The 22,211-nt window shown below is 42.2% G+C and overlaps 1 protein-coding gene across 1 annotated transcript in view; it reads left to right on the top strand.

Annotated features, from left to right (window-relative positions):
• The window catches only part of LOC147711121 (uncharacterized), a 638,193-nt gene that overhangs the window by 485,238 nt on the left and 130,744 nt on the right, over positions 1 to 22,211 (top strand). Inside the window, exons 7-8 of the mRNA XM_086921927.1 lie at positions 2,199 to 2,783; positions 21,077 to 21,213. Of these exons, the coding sequence (XP_086778053.1) occupies positions 2,199 to 2,783; positions 21,077 to 21,213 (722 nt within the window). The remainder of the gene's footprint in view (positions 1 to 2,198; positions 2,784 to 21,076; positions 21,214 to 22,211) is intronic.

The raw sequence follows: 22,211 nt of genomic DNA on the forward strand, positions 1-22,211 counted from the left end.
TAGTAGAAATAAACTCACAAATTGTTTCCAAATGTGGACTTGAAGAGCACCACACATCTCAGCATTGGCAATGGCTCCACTTTGGAAAACACCTTCCTGGTGAAGAGAAAAAAATGTTTAATGTGCTTATCAGCCGCGGTCCATGCAGGTAAGAGCGGTGGGGCCGGGTGGGGGGGATTTCAACAGACGACCACAAGGGGAAATCATTTATTTAAATTTCCCTCGTCATTGTCCGTCGAAGTACCCCCGCCCCCCCCGCCCTCCCCACACCCCAAAAACATTTGGCCCTACCGCTCTTACCTTTGTGGGCCGCGGCTGGTGCTAATCCAATATGCTTACTCACAGGATTATGTTTAAGGAAGCAGGAGTACTGCAGAAAGTCTACAACTTTGTTACATTGCCATACCAGAGGCCATCCGGTTTAGAGTTAAAGTGGCCCTCTTTACCCAATCCTGCATCGCTTCCAGTCGCCAACAAGGGACATTCTAGTATTTTACTTTTGATTATGTCTATTTGGGTTTTGGGATCGGCTGTGACAACATTCACCAATGGCGCCTTTAAAACATAATAAGAAATATATGACTACCGTACCTGGTTCATTGATATCTAGGTTCAGATGAAGTGTAAAAAAGAAAAGATTGTTCTGCACTAAGAATCCAGTTACAATTTTATTATTGATTGTAAGTCATTTACTTAAAGCATTCGTCTATTTGTTGGACTTCCATGGCTTTCTTTGTTATTACTGTCCCATGACTTTCGCCATTCTCTTCATTTGATGTGACTTCATGATATGGATGCTTTATGGTGCTTGGCTTCTACTTCCTGTATCTTTCTTGGAAACACAGCTTCGTGATTTTAGATACATTGCATTTTTTTTAATTGAGATTGGTACATCTGCTCAGCCCCGAATATACACTGTGCCACTTAGTAAGAGAACCCGGAAGGGCCTACTACAATTTTTTGATCCAATCCCCCAAAGTTTCAATTCTAGGCGATATTTCACCGGTGCCACAGCAATGCTTGCACTGCTGATATTCAGCAGCGACAAGCAGGATCCTTCCTCTATTCCAGCTAAAGATTCTTGCTGTATCTTTACAGCAAATATTCATTTTCAGTTCAGTACACAGCTGCTACATTTTTTGTAGACCGTAGCGAATTTAACCTGGTTGTTTACCAGCATATTTTGCTTTGGGCCCCAACTCCTTCGTACAAACCTCCTAGAATGTGGCCAGTTGGGTAGAAATGCTGTCAGTCCACCAGCCGCAGCACGTGCCGTTAGGAGCGGTCGGACGGTGGGGCCGGCTGGGGGATTTCGGCAGACGATGACTATTAATTATTTCTTTCATTTTCCCTCGTGGTCGTCTATCGAATCCCCCAACCCGGCCCCACCACTCTCACCACTCTTACCTGCATGGGCCGCGGCTGCAGTCCACCACTCTCCTTTGGAATACGTTGTTTCAATTTAATTTCCAAAGAGGAGAAAGAAAATATATATTTATAAAATTGTTAATGATGACAGTCTCATTTCTAGTGGTAATCAAAGCAGCAGAAAGTTTACCGATGGCTTGATTAGGTCCACATAAACGTTTGCATCTATCGCTTTAATTGAAGGAATTCACCGTGGGTACTGAAAGGGACTTTATTCAAGTAGTAGTGTCCTTTATTAATATCTGTATGCTGGTTTGGAAGAAGAATTACCCTTATTTTTAATGTACTGCAATATGCAATTTATCTCACTGTTAGTCTCGAACAAGTCAATGTCTAATATTTTTGGCAACCTGCTTGCCTTGCTTGCATGCAGACCTGCACCGCTTACACACCGCATGAACGCTTTCCCTACTTCTGCTGGCACAACCCCTTTGTAATTTCTGCAGTATTATGGGATTGCATGTTGGAATATTTTAGTTAGCAATGTCATCTAACATCTGCATTGTGTCCTGAATATTCTGTACAGAAATGTTGTTCATTGGGTGAGTCAAAGGAGGCAATATTTCCGTTAATGTGGATTTAGACACAACATTTATCTCAGACGAGATTCTGACTACACTATTGTGGTACCCTACTTACTGCTTTTTTCTAAAATCGGGCGATGTGACTTAGCACACTGTTGATGCATGCTGTTAAAAGAGAGTGCTAGCTTAAATGGCTTGCTGCTAACCCCTTACTAACATCACTTTGTGTTTGTATGTATGACTCAGAAGACAGCAGGTCTCAGTGTCGATTCCCGAGTGATCAAGAGGAAGAATATTACTATTGCCATGAGGCTAACAATAAAAGCCCGAAAGTGCGCAACAGCAAGAGATCAAGGAGGACACCCGAGCATGACTGTAGCTTGCAACCGTCGAAGGGAGGGACTGCCCCCAGAGGTTACCCTTCTGAAAGAGCTTCCAGTCAAGACCAGCCTGAGGAACATCAGGCAAATAGCCATAGAAATGTCAATCAAGAGGTGAGGAACAATCGGAACGAAGAGCAAATCCTTATAGTTCCAAGAGGGCGCACACATTCGTTTGAACATTCTGAACGGACCCACAGTAAATATAGCATTGATCAAATGGGAGAGTCCAGGCATGGTCGGTCAAGAAGTTTGAGAGAGCAGGGAAATCAATTCTCTCAGCATCATCCTGGAAGGAACAGACATTCCAAAACCAGGAGTGTGGAGTCCAGTGAATTTGATGCATCTGGAAGGAATCAACTCTCACAGCGGAACCGAAGCAGGCAGCTTCACCCAAATCTGTCAGTGACCAGTCATTCTTCACCAAGGAAGGAAGATGGTTTGAGATCAGGTACTAACTACACATAAATTGTTTTCTGGAAGATTCTACCAATGTATTCAGGGTGTCCCCTAAACACAGTGGATCTAAATAGAAGGCATTAACCACTGGTCAATGGGGTGCCATTTTCCTTACTGCAGTATCATTTTCCCAAGTGATCATTCATAGTTAAATACTTTTGGTCAAAATTGGGATTTTGCCTACCACAGGGAGTCGAGCAGCTTTTCCTCTAACATGATAATCAGTAAGGAAAGGATATTGCATTCTGTTACATGTATGATTACTTATATTCCAGAATAATGTCATGACGTGCAGGAGGATAAAGAGAGGGTCGTGGTTGTGCTTTTACCAGCACCTTTCCTTCAGAGTCCTTCAGAGTCTATGACTTTTTTTTTTTACAGTAAAAGATGGATTTCTACCAAAATTCATCTTAGCTCATTGGTAGAATCTAGATATATATATATGAACAAACACTAACTGTCTCATTCATAGGCTGATGCGAAATGTCACATAGGGCACAAATGATTTGTACACCCTATTTCACATTTGAGTTCCATGGCAACTTGAGAGCACATTGCCCTCGCCAGCTTGATTTTTGCAGTTTACTTTATAATCAACTATATTTTGGTGGTAAGACAGAGTACAAAACGGTCAGAAACTAAAATATTTGCACATATCTTACCCCTGTTTATTACCCTCATATTCCAAATTGGATGTTTAACCCTCGCTTAAATGGATTTTCAGACCCTGCAGGTTCAGCACGTCATAATGGAATTTTAGAATCCATTTTAGGGGAAGAGAAAAGTTGGATTGCACGGTTTGAATGTCAGAATATTTTTTTTAATGTGTGACCTATGCATGTGGCTTTTTAAAACTATGTTTAACTGCAGAATATTCATCTCTTACACCATAAGTATTTTACTTCCAGGGGCTGTTTGAAACTCTGGGAAAGGTACCTGGGAGATCTGTTTAAGATACACAGTAAGAGCAAGTAAACATTTAGGAAGAATGAAGATTAAGGATTGAAAGACTAGTCGTTTTTGCAAGGAATTCGCTTAGGCTAACGTAATGAGAAAAACAAAACAAAGATGGTGCAAATGATTGAATTAACCTCAGCAGCTGGTTGTAAATCTTGGCTGGATTCCGCTCCATTGTATTTTTCTTCTCACTCTCCCGCTACAGACCACCCAAAAGCAGATCAGCTCCGCAACTACTCCAAAACTAATTGTCCAATCCAGAATTCTAGGCCATGTCCTTTCTGAAGGGGAACACTAGCAAACCCAGATGGGTCTCAACATGGAAGTGCAGCTTGAGTCCCATTGCATTGTTAGACATGGAATTCACATTTAGGGATACTATTCATCACCCTTGGTGACTCACTCAGAGAAAAGCCCAAAAATAGATGGATGAGTTCTTGGATTGATCTCATCCACTGTAAATACTCTGCGCTTCGTTGCAGCCTTCATTTTCTTTGTTCACACTACCGCAACAGAGACCATTTATATGCAAATCAGCCTTTGTCTTGCTTCAATAGACATAGTCCAGCCTGGAACCATTAGGTCATGTTCCCTGTGAACAGTAACACAGCAGCAGGAGAGCTGTCTGTCTTGTCGGGTCTCATCATTGAAGGTGAAAAAGTAGAACACTCCACAGTTATGGGCGTGTCTGTTTCCTTGGGACATGACAATGACAAAAATAAAACAAGTGATTGATGAAAAGCTTGAAGAAATCTCAGCCACTTGTGATTAGTCTGGTCTTGTTTTCAGTCCACTGTATTTTTCGTTCAATGTCCCACTATAGGTTGTAACCAAACATATTAAAATCAGGCTTAGTGCAGCTCCAGCAGCAGCAGTTCAGTCTGAGCTGCTAAGCTGCTTCTCCTCTTGACCCAAACGAAAAACAACCAGATACAGGATACTCTCAAAATTGGCCTCATATGGGAGGAACTGCTGGCTCCAGTTGAATAGTGAACAATAGGGCCAGTATCTGGGGATACCTGTCACACTTAAGGTGTCACACTGATAAAAACAAGTGATGGGTGGAAAGCTTGGATTAATCTCAAACATTGTTAAAAACTATGGGTCGCACTCCAGTTCACTATGTTGTTATGCTCACTGTGCTTCTATAGACAGTAAACAATCATATGCAAATCAGCCATGATCCTGCTATGGTAGGAAGAATCCAGTCCTGACAACTAGACCTCATTCCTCTCTGAATGGGACCACACTCACAAGAAGACCTGCTCTTTCTTCTGAGGCTGAAACAATGAGGTGCAGTTTAGATCTTAAACCACTTTGGGGAACAAGACCCACATATGTACTTTCCAGTTTCATTTAGTGTATCACACTAAAAGTGAATGATGAATTAATTTCAGCCAATGGGAAGTGTGGGCACATTCCTGTTCATTCTTCCCATTGCTCACTATGCCCATATAGGTTCTGGCTAGCCGTAAGCAAATTAGTCATGGTCCTGTTCCAGTAAGAATTGCTTATCCTGAACTTGCCTTCTGACGCATAACACAAGCAACCTTAGATTGATGTCAATCTTTTTTGACCTTATTAGTGAGGTCCAGTTTGAATCCCATGGCACAGTGTGTAATGGGATCTATGTCTGGGCATGCAGCTCGCACTAGGGGTGAACACTGAGAAAAACAAAGTGACGGGTGGAATGCTTGATGTAATCTCAGTAACTGGTAATTGCCCTGGGCCACATTTCAGTCGAAACAACTGGTTTCGGCATTCTTCAGACCCATAAAAGAACTGCAGATTGAAGACTAAGGCACAGATTGTAATATCAAGGAATTTAGAGCAATGTATACAAAGAGCTTTCCAATAGCGGTCTCAAATTGAGCCCTGACTGTTTGCTACCTGCCTCTGATTTTATTATGCGACCAATATACTAATATAGGAAACAAAAACGTAATTGGTGGATTTCTTTAATTAATCTCAGCCCCTAATAATGGGAAACATCCGGAACTACGCTGCCAGAGCCATGAGTTCCAGAAGCCGGTAAGCGTAACCACGCTTGCCTGAACAACACATTTGTCTGAACCACGCATATGCGTGGTTAAGGCAAATTCGCGCTAGTGTTCGGATAGGCGGAGTCTTGGAACAGGAGCGTCGGAACGGGAAGCAGACTCTGACAGGTAAGTGGGGCTGGGGCCAGGTCTGGAGGTCGCTTTCAGGGAAGAAGGGGGTTGGGGTAGCTTTAAGGGCTGGATTTTGGGAAGTAGTTAAGGAATGGGCCATTTGTAAGGCTCAGGGTGGGGCAGGCAGGTAGAGGGCTTGTTATTTAGGGCTTGGGGGGATCAGTGGCAAGTTTTTAGGGTGCAGGTCTGGGGGTTGCTTTCAGGGGAGTTGGTGGCAAGTATTTAGGACTCAGGGAGGGGGTCAGTTTACTTTTAAGGAGGGGCAAAGTTTTTAGGGCTCATGGCAGGAGGAGGGGGTTGGGGTAGCTTTAAGGGCTGGGTTTTTGGGAGTAGTTAAAGAATGGCCGTTTTTAGGGCTCAAAGTGGGGGACAGGTAGGGGTTTGTAATTTGGGGCTTGGAGGGCAGGTGGTGGGTTTGTAATTTTGAGCGAGGGCAGTGGGAGGGGCGTCAGAGTAGTGGCAAACTTAGCCACGCGTACACCCTTGCCATTCATGCCTTTACCACGAAATTGCATGGTAAAGCATGCGTGGTAAAGGAATGTGTGGTTAAGTGGCATTCGTGGTTTAGGCTGAGTGGTAAAGGCACATGTGGTTGAGCCTTGCATGCCTCTAACATACAACCCCTAATAATTACTCTGGGCTGCAAGCCCTTCATTATTGTTTGTCTACCAAGCTACCTCCGACAGGAATAAGTTTTATGTAAACCAGCTCTGATTCTGCTTCAGTAGGAACAGTCCACCTAGAACTGCAAGGCCAGGTCTGGTCTGAGTGGGAACAAATGAAACCCCAGACTAGTGTTAACCTATTTGGGCCTCATCAGTAGGGTGAAGCTTGATTCCTGCGGCACAGTCAGCACATCACCCACGTCTCGCATTCCCACTGTATTTAGAGTATCCCACTGCCAGTGGGCTAAAGCTGCCCACAAAAGCTGCAGCTATTTTTGTCTCTCCATTCAATCAATTTACATTTTATAGCATTGGTGATTACTTCAGAAATTATTGGCATAACGAATGTCTACACACAAGTGTAGTGTTACTGGTGAAATAACTGAGAATCTCAATAATGGCTTGAAAAATCCCATCAAGAACAACATGTCTCTATAAAAATATTAAAGTTTTCTGCTTCTGGCATTACTTCATAACATGCTGAGAGTAGTCCTGACTTATTGTGTTATGAGTCCTGGTGCTACATTCTGACTTTGGATCGGGAGTGATACACTTCAAGGCCTTCATTATAAGTGGCCTGGAAAATGACGAGGAATTCCTCCACCATGGGAGTTATCGATCTATGTTGTGGGTACCATTAACTCCGGGTCTTGGAAAACCTGGACCATTAAATGTTGGACCCTGGTTGTTCCCCTACAAATAAGGAATCAACAGGGAATCTGCAATTTTGTGCCTTATAACCCTGGCAATTCCTCATTTCCCCCTGGAGTTTTACGCCGATATTTGGACTGCTTTTAGCGGGCGAATACTCCATGTGAAAATAAACAGGTCCATGACAACACTGCGGAACTCATAATGCCGGTGGGTTCGCTAACTGCTGTTATCGGAGACATCCAAATTGAGAGGTCACTCTTAAGGAGGGCCTAAGTAAGTATGTGGATTGAAGTAATTTACAATCCAATGACAGGTGCAGGAAAGTGAGTGGTAATAATTGAACACATATTATTTTTGAACATTGATTGTTCCCTCGGGTGGATATCCAATTCTGTCTCCAATTAATCTGTATGTAATACCCAATTACCAGCCTTTTGACAGCCCAGCTTGTCTGTGCTAGGCTATACATGTAATCCTTTTTCTGTATGCAGTGTGTGTTATACTTTAACTTTATCTTTGTGGATACTATATATCAGTGATTAATACTTTATTTGTTTGATTAATTAAACTCATTTAAAAACCAGGAAAAATCACACAAGCACTGTAGGCAATCATAGTACCTTAATACATAACAATAAATCAATGTAGACAAGAAATCATCGTAAAACTGAAGTTGATTTCTAGGATAACATGAATCCTCAAAGTAATGTCCCATATAAAAGTTACCAATCCAGGGGAACCTAAAAAATACACCCAATGTACTATGAAGGCTACTCACTAATGTAAATCCTCCTTTTAAAAAGTAAACACATTACTTTGATTGATTTTAAAGATAACCATTAAACTATCCTATAATTTTACATAATCCTGTATACAAGACCTTGCAGAGTAGAACTTAAATTATACATCCCATGTATTTTAAAGGCTGCTCCTTGATGCAAAACATTACCACCAGTATACATAGTCGAGTTCCCACTACAGCTCGATTCCAAGCAGTTTAGTTCTCCATTCTCTCTCAACAATTGATTAGATAAAAAAGAAATTATCATTCAATTCTGAAAAATCAAGTAATAACATTTATCATGAAATTCCATAAAATCTAGAAATAATGTGCTCATGCAGTTAGTAATTGGCACTTTGACCTCGAAAAGATTTTCCCTCCCGGCAGTTCTCGGAGTACAACCTTTTTATGCTGTTATCCAGTTTTCCAACCGGCAAATCGAGATACTTAATTAGTCGGCAAATAACTTATCATAAAATTCAGGTAAATTTGGAATAAAGTGCATATGCATCTATTTTCTGATATAGACTTTTAGCCGAAAATGCCATACCTTAGATTATTTCCCCGGCATTAGACTCTTTGTCGGATATCCAGAATCCCTAATGGGCAGACTCTATATCACATAAGGTACGGCATTAGGCAGGTCTATATGTAGCAAAACAAACCCAATTAAATGAGTTCCATCATGTAAAAGGTACACAGTCACAATGCATGGCTCTGTTTTTGTTTAGTCCAAATATTTCTTTTATATAAAACAAAATAAACAAAGGGCAACAGAATGTTTCCACCACACATCACAGCACAGCAAGGACTACTTGTAACACTACTTCATGACAAGAGTTATTTAACGAAGAAAATATAACACGCAAGAGAAACATATATTTGAAAATTACATGGACTGATGCTTAGGACCCTTGTACCCTAGCTCCTATGGTCTGTACAAGAAAGGTGGGGGGACAACGAATGAGGTATTTGTTACAACACGCTTGGTCTGTCAGACTATCAGCATTTTCAACAAGTCTTCTTTTCTTCCTTCCCATTGAAAGGGGTTAAACTTCAAACAGGTTAACTATTGATATGGTATGAGCTTAGGCCAGTGCGCATCTGCTTCTGGGACATTGTGCTAGCTTAATAGTCCCAAACACGTATTTAGGAAGATAGTTATTACTAGTTATTTTTCTTCCCTGCCATTCTAACTAGAAATTTGTGAAGTCTAGCGTTCTGAACTTCCACCACCAAAGTGCTCATCCTGATTTTAAAGTCTTGTCCCCTTGTTGGAGCCCGATTGCTTTCAGGATGAATTTTGAGAGAGCCCTCAAGGACATCTTCTCTCAGAATACAGGGGAGCACTATTCATAGAGTCTAGTCTTCTCCAAAAATTGCCACTCTAGATGTGGCCACTGTGCAGTTCTCAAAGTGGTCATATCACTGTGTTTGTTCTTCATGCCCCATGTCACACATTCCATTTTAGAGAGCCGCCGTCCCCTGTCTTCTACCTCAGCTTAATTTTTTCCATGCTATTTCTTCAAGTCTTCATGGCTGCCCTCCACTGCCTTTAATCTTCCTCATTTCTGTCAACATCTCCATTATCAGCGCTTCCCCTTGTGAGTTAGAAACCCCCGGGAGGGTCAACCACCTCACTACCATGTCTCAGGGTGAGGGGACTTTTGGGAAATGAAGTCTTGATTATCTTTGTTAATCTTCTGTCTTTCATTTGCTGGCATCTCAATGAGGGCCAAGAAACCTCAGGCTTCTTCTATCATCTGTGTGTGAAGGCGGGCCCCATATTGAAGTGTAGTCCCCCCCTTTACAAAGTCTCGAGCCATCATGAACAGGTGGGCATAGAATCATCTGCACCTGATCAGGCATCACATTTCTTCCCCCGTTCTACGGCTCTCCTTCCCTATTCTCCTCAATATCACCACTGTATTTGAGCAGACAGGGCTTCACAAATCTCTGGAGGGCTCACGGTTCTCATCCTTAACCCCCTTCGCAGCGGGGGTAATTCCCCCGCTGTGCTGGGGGGAGGGGGGCGCGCACAGCGCCCCGGTGCTCATGACGAGCTTAGCTCGCCATGAGCCACGGTGCTCGTGTGCTGATGACGAGCTGAGCTCATCACAGCCACGCCCGTTCCTTAGAATGCTCAGCACAGCAGGGGTATTATCCCTGTGTGTGAGCATTCTAACGGCCATGGCGAGCTCAGTTCGTCATCAGCACACGAGCACCGGAGCTGATGACGAGCTCAGCTCGTCATCAGCATGGGAGGGGTTAACAGTTTCAAAGAAGTATCTCATCTTAATAGTGAGGGCACAACCAGAGCTGGGAGTAATTTCTCTCTCAAGCCACCTTGCCAGCACCACCTTGGTTATTCGCCTTGAGGCGGACCATCAACCACAGGTGTTGTTGGGTTCCAGCTGAGGTTCCAACTTGAGTGGAACCATTGGTCAGCAGGCCACTGCTTCCACCACCCAAGTCAAATCATGTTCAGTCCCTGTCTAGGTCTTAGAGCCCATCAGTGTTTAATAGATAATTTTGACAAGACTTCAGTGGGAATAGTTTTACCTGAAAAATATAATTCCTTAATTAATAATAATTATAATAATAATAATAATAATAATAATAATAATAAGTAGTAGTTGTACCAGTAGTTTTAGACTTCTTTTTTTTAAATATTATTCAGAATTACATCTATTTCAGGAAATTATCCCACAAAATCACAACATATGCAATACAATGTAAAAACACAACGTTTTAGTGTGCACATTAAAATGTAGCACATATATTATCTTTTGATTAAATGTATGAAAGAACAAACAATAAAGAAACAGGATCATTCGAGACTTTCCCCTCACATTTTGGAATGTTGTTGGCAGACTCAGAGGGAGTAGGCAGTGGTCCAGGAAGGCATTTCCTGCTCTCCCTGTTGATTACACAACCAGGAAACTTTTTTTTTAAACAACAACGGATCATAAAAGGAACTTGAGCTGCTCTTATAAAGAAAAAAAAAGTTTCCCACTTGGTAATGTTAACACAGCTATGGCAGCCATGTTTGTGTAGCCTGTGGTATGAAAAGTCTCTTTTTGAAGTCCCAGTCAAGCAGGATCAATAGAGAACAACTATTGGACTGGTCCTTAATCTGAAGGTCTACCTGCCTAGGCTTTCAGTGAAGTATTACTCATATTCCTTATATATTATGCGTCAAATTATGTGATTATTGACTGAGTGATTAGTGCTCTTAGTGAAACCTAACAAGAAAAGGGAGTATTTTCTGCACCTTTTTTGTACATTTACTCCCTCGCACTAGAGGAGCAAGGATGGTATGTTTATCCTGATGTTACAAAAATGGCTGTCTGACTTTAAACAAAAATAATGCAGATCTCTTTATGCACATGTTGTGTAGTGGCTGACAAACCCTGCTTCCCTCTTCTCAATGTAATCTTTTGACTGTTTTTCTCTTTTGAATGTTTTTTTCTGTGTGCAAAAAGTGGTTGCAACTACCTGCAGGGACTTTCTGGCCCTTAGGAGGAGCAAAACATTTCTGGCAAGGCAGTGCTAATAAGAGATTTTAGGGATGTGGTAACACCAGTGTCATCTCATACGAACCTGCCATGTGACGTCACTGCTTCTTGTTTGTAATAGCCTAATGTTGACTCGTGATTCCCAGTGCACAGTTATCCTTTCACTTTCCAATGTTTACCATGTTTCATCCAGTCGTTTCCCCATACTTTTTAAAGAATCCAAAGGCTTTGCCCCAATGCCACCTCACCTGCTTTACTTATAACTATTACCTCACGAAGTGGGCTATCTCTGCCCTTTGTTAAAGCGTGGGCCCCCATCTTACCCGACTGCCCTCCAATTGTCTCTGAGTTCAAGCTAAGGTGTCTCCTCTACTTCAATGTTCCCCTCCCTTGAGTCATTCCTCCGAGAACCAAAGCAGCAGTGGCACAGCAAGGATGCACTAGGCCCTAATGCAAGCAAGAAAGGAGAGAAGTGTGGCTCACTGGTTAGAGGAGGCAGACCTGGAAGCAGAGGTCAGCCCGGGACCAGGGTTCAATTCCTGGCTCGGCGGGGTCTTGAGTCCTAAAAATGTCCATGGACTCGACAATTCTCGCTCTAGTGCCTACTCGATTCATGGGTTCACACCCTGCGACTCTGGGCAATAGCTTGCTTAATCTCCACAACGGCCCCTCGCGGCGGGATGCCTGGCTTTCACCTTGCGGATACCCTGCCGGGGGAACACCAGGACGGGTTCCCTAAGCAAGCGCTTAGAGATCGGTTGGTGATTTGCGCTATATAAATTCCTGTACATAGTAACACAGCCATAATCGGGGTTTAGTTAGCCCCACATCAGTTTATGGTAGTGATAAAAAATGGGCCCCATTTTCCCTTTTGACTGTAAAGCAGCCATGCATGGGGTGCAGTAACCCCTGACACTCCTGCCCCCAGTATCACTGCACTTGATGCAATAATGTTAAAAGTAAATGAAAAACATAGCTCCCACATGGTACCCACATCCTCTGGGCCATCTTAGATGGTGTCCATGAATCTCACTACTTTCCTCTTACTCCTGGGCTGTTACTTTGAGGCCCCAGGGAGCCAGACTCTCAGGGCTGTGCATCTACTGTCCTGCTCTCTGCCACCCCCTCGACTCACCTGAAAGGACATCTGCCTATAATTAGAGGTCAAAGTGGTTGGAAGCTATGGGGACCGTCCATGCTATGCACGTTTACAAAAACAGTTCTCATTGTTTTTAATAAAAACATCCATAGCTGGGCACTTAATGCAGACTGTGAGGTGCCTCGATCTGAAAATGAAGAGGGTGTCATGTCTCCTGTGCTATGAAGCGGAGAGAGGGACGTGGAGGCAACAACCTTTTTACCAGAGTGTCTTTACCTGAAAGAAACATACATCTGTGCAATTATTTAATCACCAAATGCAAGCACTGCTTGGGAGCCTGAATACACTCTAATTTATGGAGTCACTGAATCTCCAAGGTGACAAAGATGTATTCTTCTTGAGGGTTAATTTAAGGGTTTATCAACTGAGCTCTGCAATTCATTGTTTTAATGGATACTTTTGAAAATAATTGTACAAAGTACGGTCTAAATTAAATACTTTACAAACAATTATTTTTCCTTAAAGAATGAATCATTGTGTGACAGCCTTTCTCAAAATGTGGGTACTGCAGTTTAAAAATGGCGACTTACATAACCCAGTGCTTTTCTTCAGAGGCTGGGACCTCGTAGCAGTACACATACATAATTCACTTTTCCTGATTGCATCTGCCAGGATTCAATTATGTGACTTTCTGGATACACACAGACGTCTGCAGTGATTGCATTAACCAATTGAAGTTCAATTAGTTTATCTTGATTTCCCTCTTTCGTTTAAAGTGTGTTTGTTATTGTATATCCAGTAACGCGAAAGTGAAAGAAAAAAAAAATAGTTACAGAATGTTTTGTTGTTTTTAGCCATGTCTTTGAACTTGACACCACAATCAATGACCCCAAGACCAGACTGACATTTACCTCTTTATTTCACAACATTAAACTTCCTGCCTCTGTCTAATTCTTGTGGGTTCTTTTCATCCCTATTTCTTTCTTTGTCATTATTTTCCTCCTTGTGCTGCCTTTTTAGGTCTCGCACTGCGAACCGATCGCGAAGCGATCGTCGCTGCCAGACTCTATTGTACTCATTTCTGCTTACAAGGAGTCAAGGGAGACAGGAGACAGGAAACAAGAGATGTGCACGCGCACGTAAACGGATCAGGTCGCGCGCGCTTCCTGTCTCCCATGGCTCCTTGTAAGCAGACACACACGCACGCATGCGCACACACACACAACACCCCCCCGCCGCGCACACGCACACACACACAAACACATAGAGAACCCCCCCGCCGCGCACACGCGCACACACATACACCCTTGCCCAGCTGTCGGCCGCGGCAGTCGTCGCTCACTACCACCTCCTCGATGCGCCGGAAGGACACCGTGTTCAGGCTCCAGTCCAGCAGCAGCAGCCGGGGGTCGAAGAGCAGCGTGCCGTCCGGCGTCATGGCAGGAGCGGCTACGTGTCCAGCCCCGGTCGCCGATACCAGCCCGGCAGGAGCGCGAGCCTCTGACGTGGCACGGTGGGTACGAAACAAGCACAACCGCAGGGTGAAATAGCTTGAAAACAAGCCGCGCCCCTAGCGTGACGTACATAACCTCTCCGATTAAGAGATCAGTACATAAATTGAACGTGGGAATTCCGATTCCAGGATAGACACGAACATTTTTAAGGCTTCTTTGCAAAATCTCTTAGATTAGTGAAACCGTTTTTCTTTTTCCTGTGGTACTCTTACTGACACTGCTGCTGTTATCGGTAATGAGCTTGCTTATATTTGCGTTTAGAGACACACACACGATTTCACCACTTCTCTTCCAGTCCGTACGTAAATAATTTCCCTTGATGAGCGGTCCAATTATCCACTTCGCAATAGAAAGCGTCCGTCACTTGTACAGGCGGGAACTCTTCATAAAGACAGCGCGCGGCAATTAGCATGGAGTGCTTGCCTTAAATGCCTGCTATTTGTAAGCGAACCAACCAGTACGTCAACCTGTCATCCACCTGACCATCCAAATAATTAGTGCTGAATCCTGGTTGGGCAAACCTATAAGAAAGGACTGGTGTCGTGTTATTGGCGGCCGGCAGGTGAGGAGGCGGCAGCCCCCCCCCCACCCCTCTGTGATGGAAGTCCAGTCAGTAGGCTGTCCCTACCTCACTCATTCATAATTATTAGCTAGAGGCTGTTCACAGTGTAGTGAAAAGTTTGAGGGTGCTCTTTAAGCCACCATGACTGATGCCGGCTGCAAGGACGCCGACTGCTCCGTGTACAGGCTGCTCAATGTGGTGGAGAGCCAGCTCATGTCAGGGAAGGAGAAAGGGTTCCCAACGGAGAAGCAGCTGTAGGTGACCCTCGAGGTCGGCAAGCTGTGGCACAAATTCAAAGTGGTGACGAATGAAATGACTGTCACCAAGAACGGTAGGTGAGTGCACTTATGTGGACGCACAGTGACTCTATGAATATTTACGTGGGGTCTGCGAGGTTGCGTCGTGCATGCATGCATTGTTTTTTAAAACTACTTCAAAGCACATCTGCAGGTTGAGTGCTTTACCCCGGTGTCATACACATATGATAACATACATATGTGTTGATCATAGGTCAAATTTCAACTGGACCTTTGTTCCACTGGTTCAGCCCGTTTCTTTTTCAAGCTATTTCTTGTTTGTGGCATTATATTTTTGAATGTTTTTTTGGTATATAATATAATATCAAACATACTGGTGTTCACATGTGAAGAAGAGAGTCTGTGGTTTCTAAAAGCAAAGTGAAATGGCAGAAGGCTTTTACAGACAAAGCCATGCAACTGACAGACATATAACCATATGTTGTGTATTTTGAATCATTCATTCACCACTTGGGGCATCTTTGTGCTGAATAGCAGATGTTTATTTTTATCCAACTCAATCGTACTAATTTTATCGACCACAGAAGGATGAATGGCTGAGTGGACCTGCCAGGGTTTCAATCTGTGACTGTGAGGCAAAACACAGATCCATGGAGTAGGTGCTTTATTCCACAGAGCCACGGGCCCAACCAGAGAGGGGTCTGGAGGCAGTGATGAACTGGTCACTGCTGAACTTTTGTCACATCCTGAATATGCAAAATTGTGATGATCAAGGTTTTATGTGTATGTGTTTGAATGTGTTTAGGGAACATTGAATGTGTGGCTCTTTGGTGCAGTAGCACATTTTTCGTTTGGAGAAAGTATTGCTTACAAAATATAATTCACTAAAACTTATAACAAAAAGTTCGGACCGTATGTATGTGAGGCTAATCACATAATGCATGTATTGAAGGGTATTTACATACGGCAGATGAGCTTAAGTGAAAAGTCTCTGTAAATAACAGAACTAAAGTTGTTTCAGTTTGCAAAAATATCAATACATCTGGCATACAACGCCTGCTGCATCTTAGGGGGCTTATGCACCTGCACATGCTTATTGCCACTCACCACTAAGCTATGTACACATGCTTCTTTTTGTAAGTTGCAAATAAGAACGCAAACTGAATGGATATGAGCTAGAAACATAGTTTAAATTGACAGACAAAAAAGATAAGCAAATAATCGGTCACTAGACAGCTTACATAAACAGAAAGCAAGATAGATAGATAGATAGATAGATAGATAGATAGATAGATAGATAGATAGATAGATAGATAGATAGATACATAGATAGATAGATAGATACATAGATACATAGATACATAGATACATAGATAGATTGATTGACCACAGTGAATTTCGATCTCAAGTTGCGAAGTCCCACAATAGTTTTTTTAACGTGGACATTGAGGAAAGCAATAAAATGAAGGATAGACGGATGGGTAGATAGATGAATGAATGGATAGATCGATAGAATGTTTGATTGATTTAATAGACAACCACAGTTATTTTTTAAATCAAGTTGAGAAGTATCGCTATAATTTTTGACCTTGAAAATTGAGGACACATGAATATATTGATTAGTTTTCTAAACAGCATATACAAAGAGAGTGTGACAGTCCGTATCTTGCATATTTCGCCAAAACTTGCTTATAAAAAATGCCACTGGGTTCTGAGCACAGGATGGGATTGTGCAGCTCCTTCGAGCTGAACGTATGGACAGCGTTGCACTGATAGTAGGAGAGTTTTGCCACTGCTGCCCAAACATAATAGAATAAGCTAAAATATTCGAAGTAGAAAATGTAAAACGGTGTCAGGCGCACATATTTAAGAAAGCAGTTGCATAGGGAGGGAAAACAAGCATTTGCAATGCAATAGGTCCCGCATTTACTCATAGTTTGAGCTATTGGCATTGCAGATAACAATGCCTTTTATTTTTGTTTTCAAAACATAAATAAAAGGCATTGTCATTTACAATGCCAATAGCTTAAACTTGCATAAATGCGATACCTATTGCATTGCAAATGCTTGTTCTTTATTGCTCAGAACCAGCGTCTAATGGTGAAAAATACATTGCTACCCCAAAGTTTAGTGCCAGTATGCTCCATCTGCAACCATGAGACAAAATAAACACTGTTAGAGTCACAAATAAATGCTTGCTGACTTCCTCTACAACACCTGATGTAAGATTTCAAAGAGGCTGCCAAGATTTGGGATTGTAAAATGAACAATTTAAGGCCTTATTCAGTGTGCCCTGGAGTTGTACCCACTAACTCGACAGTCATGGAGTTACCAATACAAGGGGTATTTGTAATTCCAGGGGTTATTCAAATAACGTTTATTTTAAGTGAGCACTTGGGGCAGAACTCTGAGAAGTGAGGACTCCTGGTTGCTCTGCATATCCATCAGTAATTCACCCAGGAGCTCCACTGGCTTCTAAAAGGTGGAGTTTCTGGATGAAATACAACAGATCCACAGAGTTACCACAGACTTTGCTATTCTGATTTATTTTATTCATTTATACGTTTTTTATAGCACTAGCAAGGTTCGAAGGTATCAGAGCGCTTTACATATGATGCGAGATCTGGTGGTACCGCAACAGTTGTTGAATAATTTTACTGGGTTCAATAAAGAGCATCGCCTGGTATTAAACGAGGCTAAAACGAAATATATGATCTTCTTGAAGGGGAATACCAAGCCATCAAAAAGACCAATGTATGTAGGAAATAGCCCCCTAGAGCAAGCTTCTGCCTTTGACTACCTCGGTATCCACTTAATCCCAAAGCTAAATTGGGCGCCACACATCAAAAAAGTCCATTTACCATTAATCCAACAAACTGTTCACTTAAGTAAAATCCATAAAAAACAGTGTCTAGGTGGCCCCAGCATTGGAAATGTAAAATACCAAAATACTGGTAGAGAGCTCTTTGTGGGGCCGAATTGTGGGGCACTGGAAAAATAAACTCACTTACTTCTGTTGAAAATTGGTTTCTTCGTTCAATGCTAAACCTTCCCTCTAGTACCCCCTTGGCTCCTATGTTTTTGGATTTGGGCCAAACACTGTTAGCACACACGTTGGACTATAAGCAGTTTATGGTTTGGCACCTTCTGTGGTCGGTTAATAAGCTCTCCCCATACAGAGCAGTGACGATTGATCTCCTGAAGTGATCCCAGGTAAACTCTATTCCATGGTTTAGCTCCTTGAAGAATCTACTTAAGAGACTTGGGATAGAGGAGTATTGGTCCACCCCTGAAAGATTGTCCCACATCCCGAAATGTAGGGTCAAAGAGATATATTGGGATACTGTCATGGTGAAGGAGATGGCCAAACTGGTGGGTACAATGACCCATGATTTTATGAGTTTTAAATTCGTCCCATTTTATGAGGAAACTATCAATGAAATTGTTCCACCACTGGCATGGAATTATTTGTATGATTCCGTCATAAAACTCTACCCATTAAACTGTTCTGTAGAAAGTGGTGTAGTAAGACCCCCACAGATGATCAGTGTCCCGCATGTAATGCTTGTTCTGATTCAATAGTCCACTTGTTATTCTTTTGTCCCCATTATAGAAGCCTGAGGGGTAGGTGAATTGTTCTATTGTGTAAACTGAGTGGACCTGGACATTATCTCGAGGTTATGAGAACTTCCAGGGTGGTAGTTTTGGGTTTGGCCTGATTTTGGCATACATTGTGGATCAAAGGCTTTAAATGTATTATATGAGCTGCCTTCTAAGTTTTATAATTCATACATATCAAATCCTGAATAATGACTTTTAACTTTGCATTGTTTTAACTACTGTTGCATATTGCACTTTGTAATATGAATGTTATTGTTCCTACCATTTTTATATTGTATGGCACTACGCACTTTATAGGAAATCCTTGTGATCGAAATTAAAGTATTTGATGATGGTATCAAGGAATCCACTTGTAATAAGAGCCTCAGTGTGATTGTTTATGCCCTCTCCCTCAAGAATGGTTGGCCGCATCGTTTAGCAGTGGTCTTCCTATGCTTTAGTCAAAAACAGTGAACAGAAAAAACATAATCCACCGAATTGAGAATTAAAAATTTGTCCTTTTTACTTTGCATTAGTAGTCTCTTTGGATAAAGTATGAACATGTTCTCCGGATCACCAAGAGTAATATAAAATCTGTAGCTTCCATTTTGTTTAAATAGGTTTCAAGAATAGAAGTGTGTGATATGAATCCTTTCAAATAAAACAAATGCTGTTGATATAACTGATGTGTTAGCAGGCAGTCCCAGAGGGGATCATGAAACACGGTGTCATGATAAAATATCTCAATAATGCTCTCCCTTTAGGTAAATTCACCGCAGATATCATTTCAGAGATATTATAGGTGCGATGACCGGTTCCTAAGTTCTGAGTGTCCCTGAGGCTGCACCTCAGTGTACCAGAATGCTTCTAATGATGTCTGCTGCTCAATATGAAAGGTCCTTCCAGCAGCATTTGGTGCTCTGTCAGATAGGATTTCCAACGGGTCTCCTTGGTGACTACTACGGTTGCAGTTGCGACCTTAGGTGATGCCTAAATAATGCGCGTGCAGAACAATAATGAAGCACAGAATTAATATTGTGGTTGTCCACTGTAAGGGAAGAACCCACAGATGTGGTCATATTTTTCTTCCTTAAGATTAGAGACTTGGGAGACATCTTGTCGAAAGAATCTGAATCTTTTGAGTCCCAGGGGCAGCATGGGGTCAATGAGACACTAGGGATTGCAAGTGTTTGGCACTTTAACTACCTTTAAATATGCCCTGAAATTGAAAGACCTGTATCAGATAAAGGTAATGTGCATTGAGGGTTTAATATTTCTTTTTTTCAAAGCATTTAACCCAATAAGCAGACCACTAATATCCTTCAATCATCCAAAACGATTACTAATGTCCAGGTCACTTTTATAGGCACCTTACTCTCTGCAACATTGAAACTGTTATGCTGTGAATCAACTTCTTTCTTATTATAAAAGCCAGGCAAGTGTCCCAGAGCTTTCTATGAAACTTGATCTGAGTGATTATAGTCATTTGGTACCTGTTCTAGCTAAGAATTAAATGAAACATTTAAGATGCAAGAACTTCGGACACCCATCTGATTTGTTCACATTTGAGGAACATTAGTTCCCCTTGGACCATATAAAAATGGCGCAATGTCCCTGTATGTGCTGTGTGCACCCACAATTGCCTTCAATGCAGAGAGGTACTGTGCACAATAAAGCATATACAATGCACAAAGATGTGCCTTCCCTGGTAACAGCACAGCATTGAAGGGTGGAAGGGGGTTTAAAACTGCTTTGTATTTTATTGCATAGGGACAGCAGCATGTCCAGGTGGCAGGGATCCCTCCACAGGCGGGCGCAGTGTACGACTGCTCCTGTCTGCGGGGGGATGTCTGCAGAGCTCCCTGGGACCTCTGTTACCCACTGGCACGATGGAGAACCCTGGGGGCTCTGACTGTACAATACTTTGTGTCGCCCAAACCAATGCTGCTCTTGATGGTCTGGTGGTCCTGTGCCTGTAAAAGAGTGCATGTCTAAGGGTAAAGGTGTGATCTCATTTGCAATTAGGTTACACCCCTGTGCAAATAGAGGAACACCCCCTTGGGATCGCGGAGGAGCAAAAGGTGCACTTGTGCAATCCATATTACAAATGGGCTGCACATGTATCTGTTGTTCGTCTGTAATTCCACTGCACCACAGAGCATTTTCTGTAATGTGGCTCCAGGCATCTGAATGTGTTCTTATTACACATAGGGCACAAGGCACACCAGATCCCGAACACATCTAGCAACCACTCAACAACCAACAATTAAATAACCTCTCCTACTAAATAAAATAAGTAGCTGCCCTCATGTTCCAGATCTTAGTTCTTTCCTTATTAGCTTAGCTGATTGCCACTAAAATTACAATCCAAAGATTGAATATTGTATTTAAACAAAATGCCAAGACAAGCAAAGGTATTGCACAAGGACCAGGTGGCATCTTTTCCCATGCTCAGTGTAGATTGCTTTGTTTAGTTTCTTAGACGATTTATGGTTGTATCTGTCCAGGTGACACCTCCCTGGAGCCCGATCCTGCAGATCTCCTGGAGTGGCAGATAGCAGAACTCCAGCTTCAGAGCACTGATCAGCTCTTGCAAGATGAAGAGCTGGCACGACGACTGCAAGAGGAAGAGGAGAAACAGCTGGTAGGTGTAAGCTCCTCCCCATATTTGTCTTCATATTGATAGCTTCTTTATTTAAATGCTATAAGTCAGTGTGAATATAAATATATATATTAATTCAAACGTATTTAATGCATTTGTGCATATGCAAGCCTCATCACATCTAGAAGTTGGAGCCAGCACTAAAAGAGTTCTCATTCGGTGATTTTATGCTTAAAAAGAAGACTGGGAGTTCCTGTCTGATTAATCCTTTATTTTTGTTTTTTTTAACTTATTTTTACATTTTGTCATTTTTCTTGAAGATTTCAGTGTTTGTGGGAATGCAAGTGCATTTTAATCTGAAATCCTCCTCTTTTCATTTTCTATTTATTGGTTATATATAACATTTTTGCTCTCAAATATGTTCAGATTCAAGCAACAGAGACACTTAGACTGGAGCAGTGCGCACTCCCTGGGTCTGTGCAGGAATTGTAACTTGAGCTCCATATCAGTGGAAATTCCTGACATATGAATCAGATACCCCTAACATGTTATGTATTCAGGCTCTTTATTGAGGCTACTAGTTAATGAATGGTGTCACAATGTTATAGTGCAGTACTCCTGTTTTTGGTCAGGTACTGACGCTGCAGACTAAGAGGCACATTCATTAGCATTTCACATAAAACAGGCAGCAAGTGAAGGTGCTGCACAGTGTTGCTTAAAAGACAGAGCAAAATACAGAACTGAGCCATACGTTCAAAGATATGCAGCGTATCTGCTCTCTCCTAGCACTGGGGCACCTGTGTCTGCCTAGCACCAACGCAGCATGGCGCAAGGGTGCATGTTGTGGTCAGAATAGTATTTGTGCAGAAAGAGGTAATGTCCTGGCCAAAATCTATCCGTTAAGCCTATTTGCTCTTTTTATGTGTGCTGCAAAACCAGCACACATGCAAACAGGAAATAACAAGGAGAAATAAAGATATTTCTCATTACATCAACATCAGGTAGGCGCACCATATTGATGCAAACCCATAATTACAAGT

This window comes from Lissotriton vulgaris, chromosome 5 (assembly GCF_964263255.1).
Source record: "Lissotriton vulgaris chromosome 5, aLisVul1.2, whole genome shotgun sequence".
Taxonomy (NCBI): Eukaryota; Metazoa; Chordata; class Amphibia; order Caudata; family Salamandridae; genus Lissotriton; species Lissotriton vulgaris.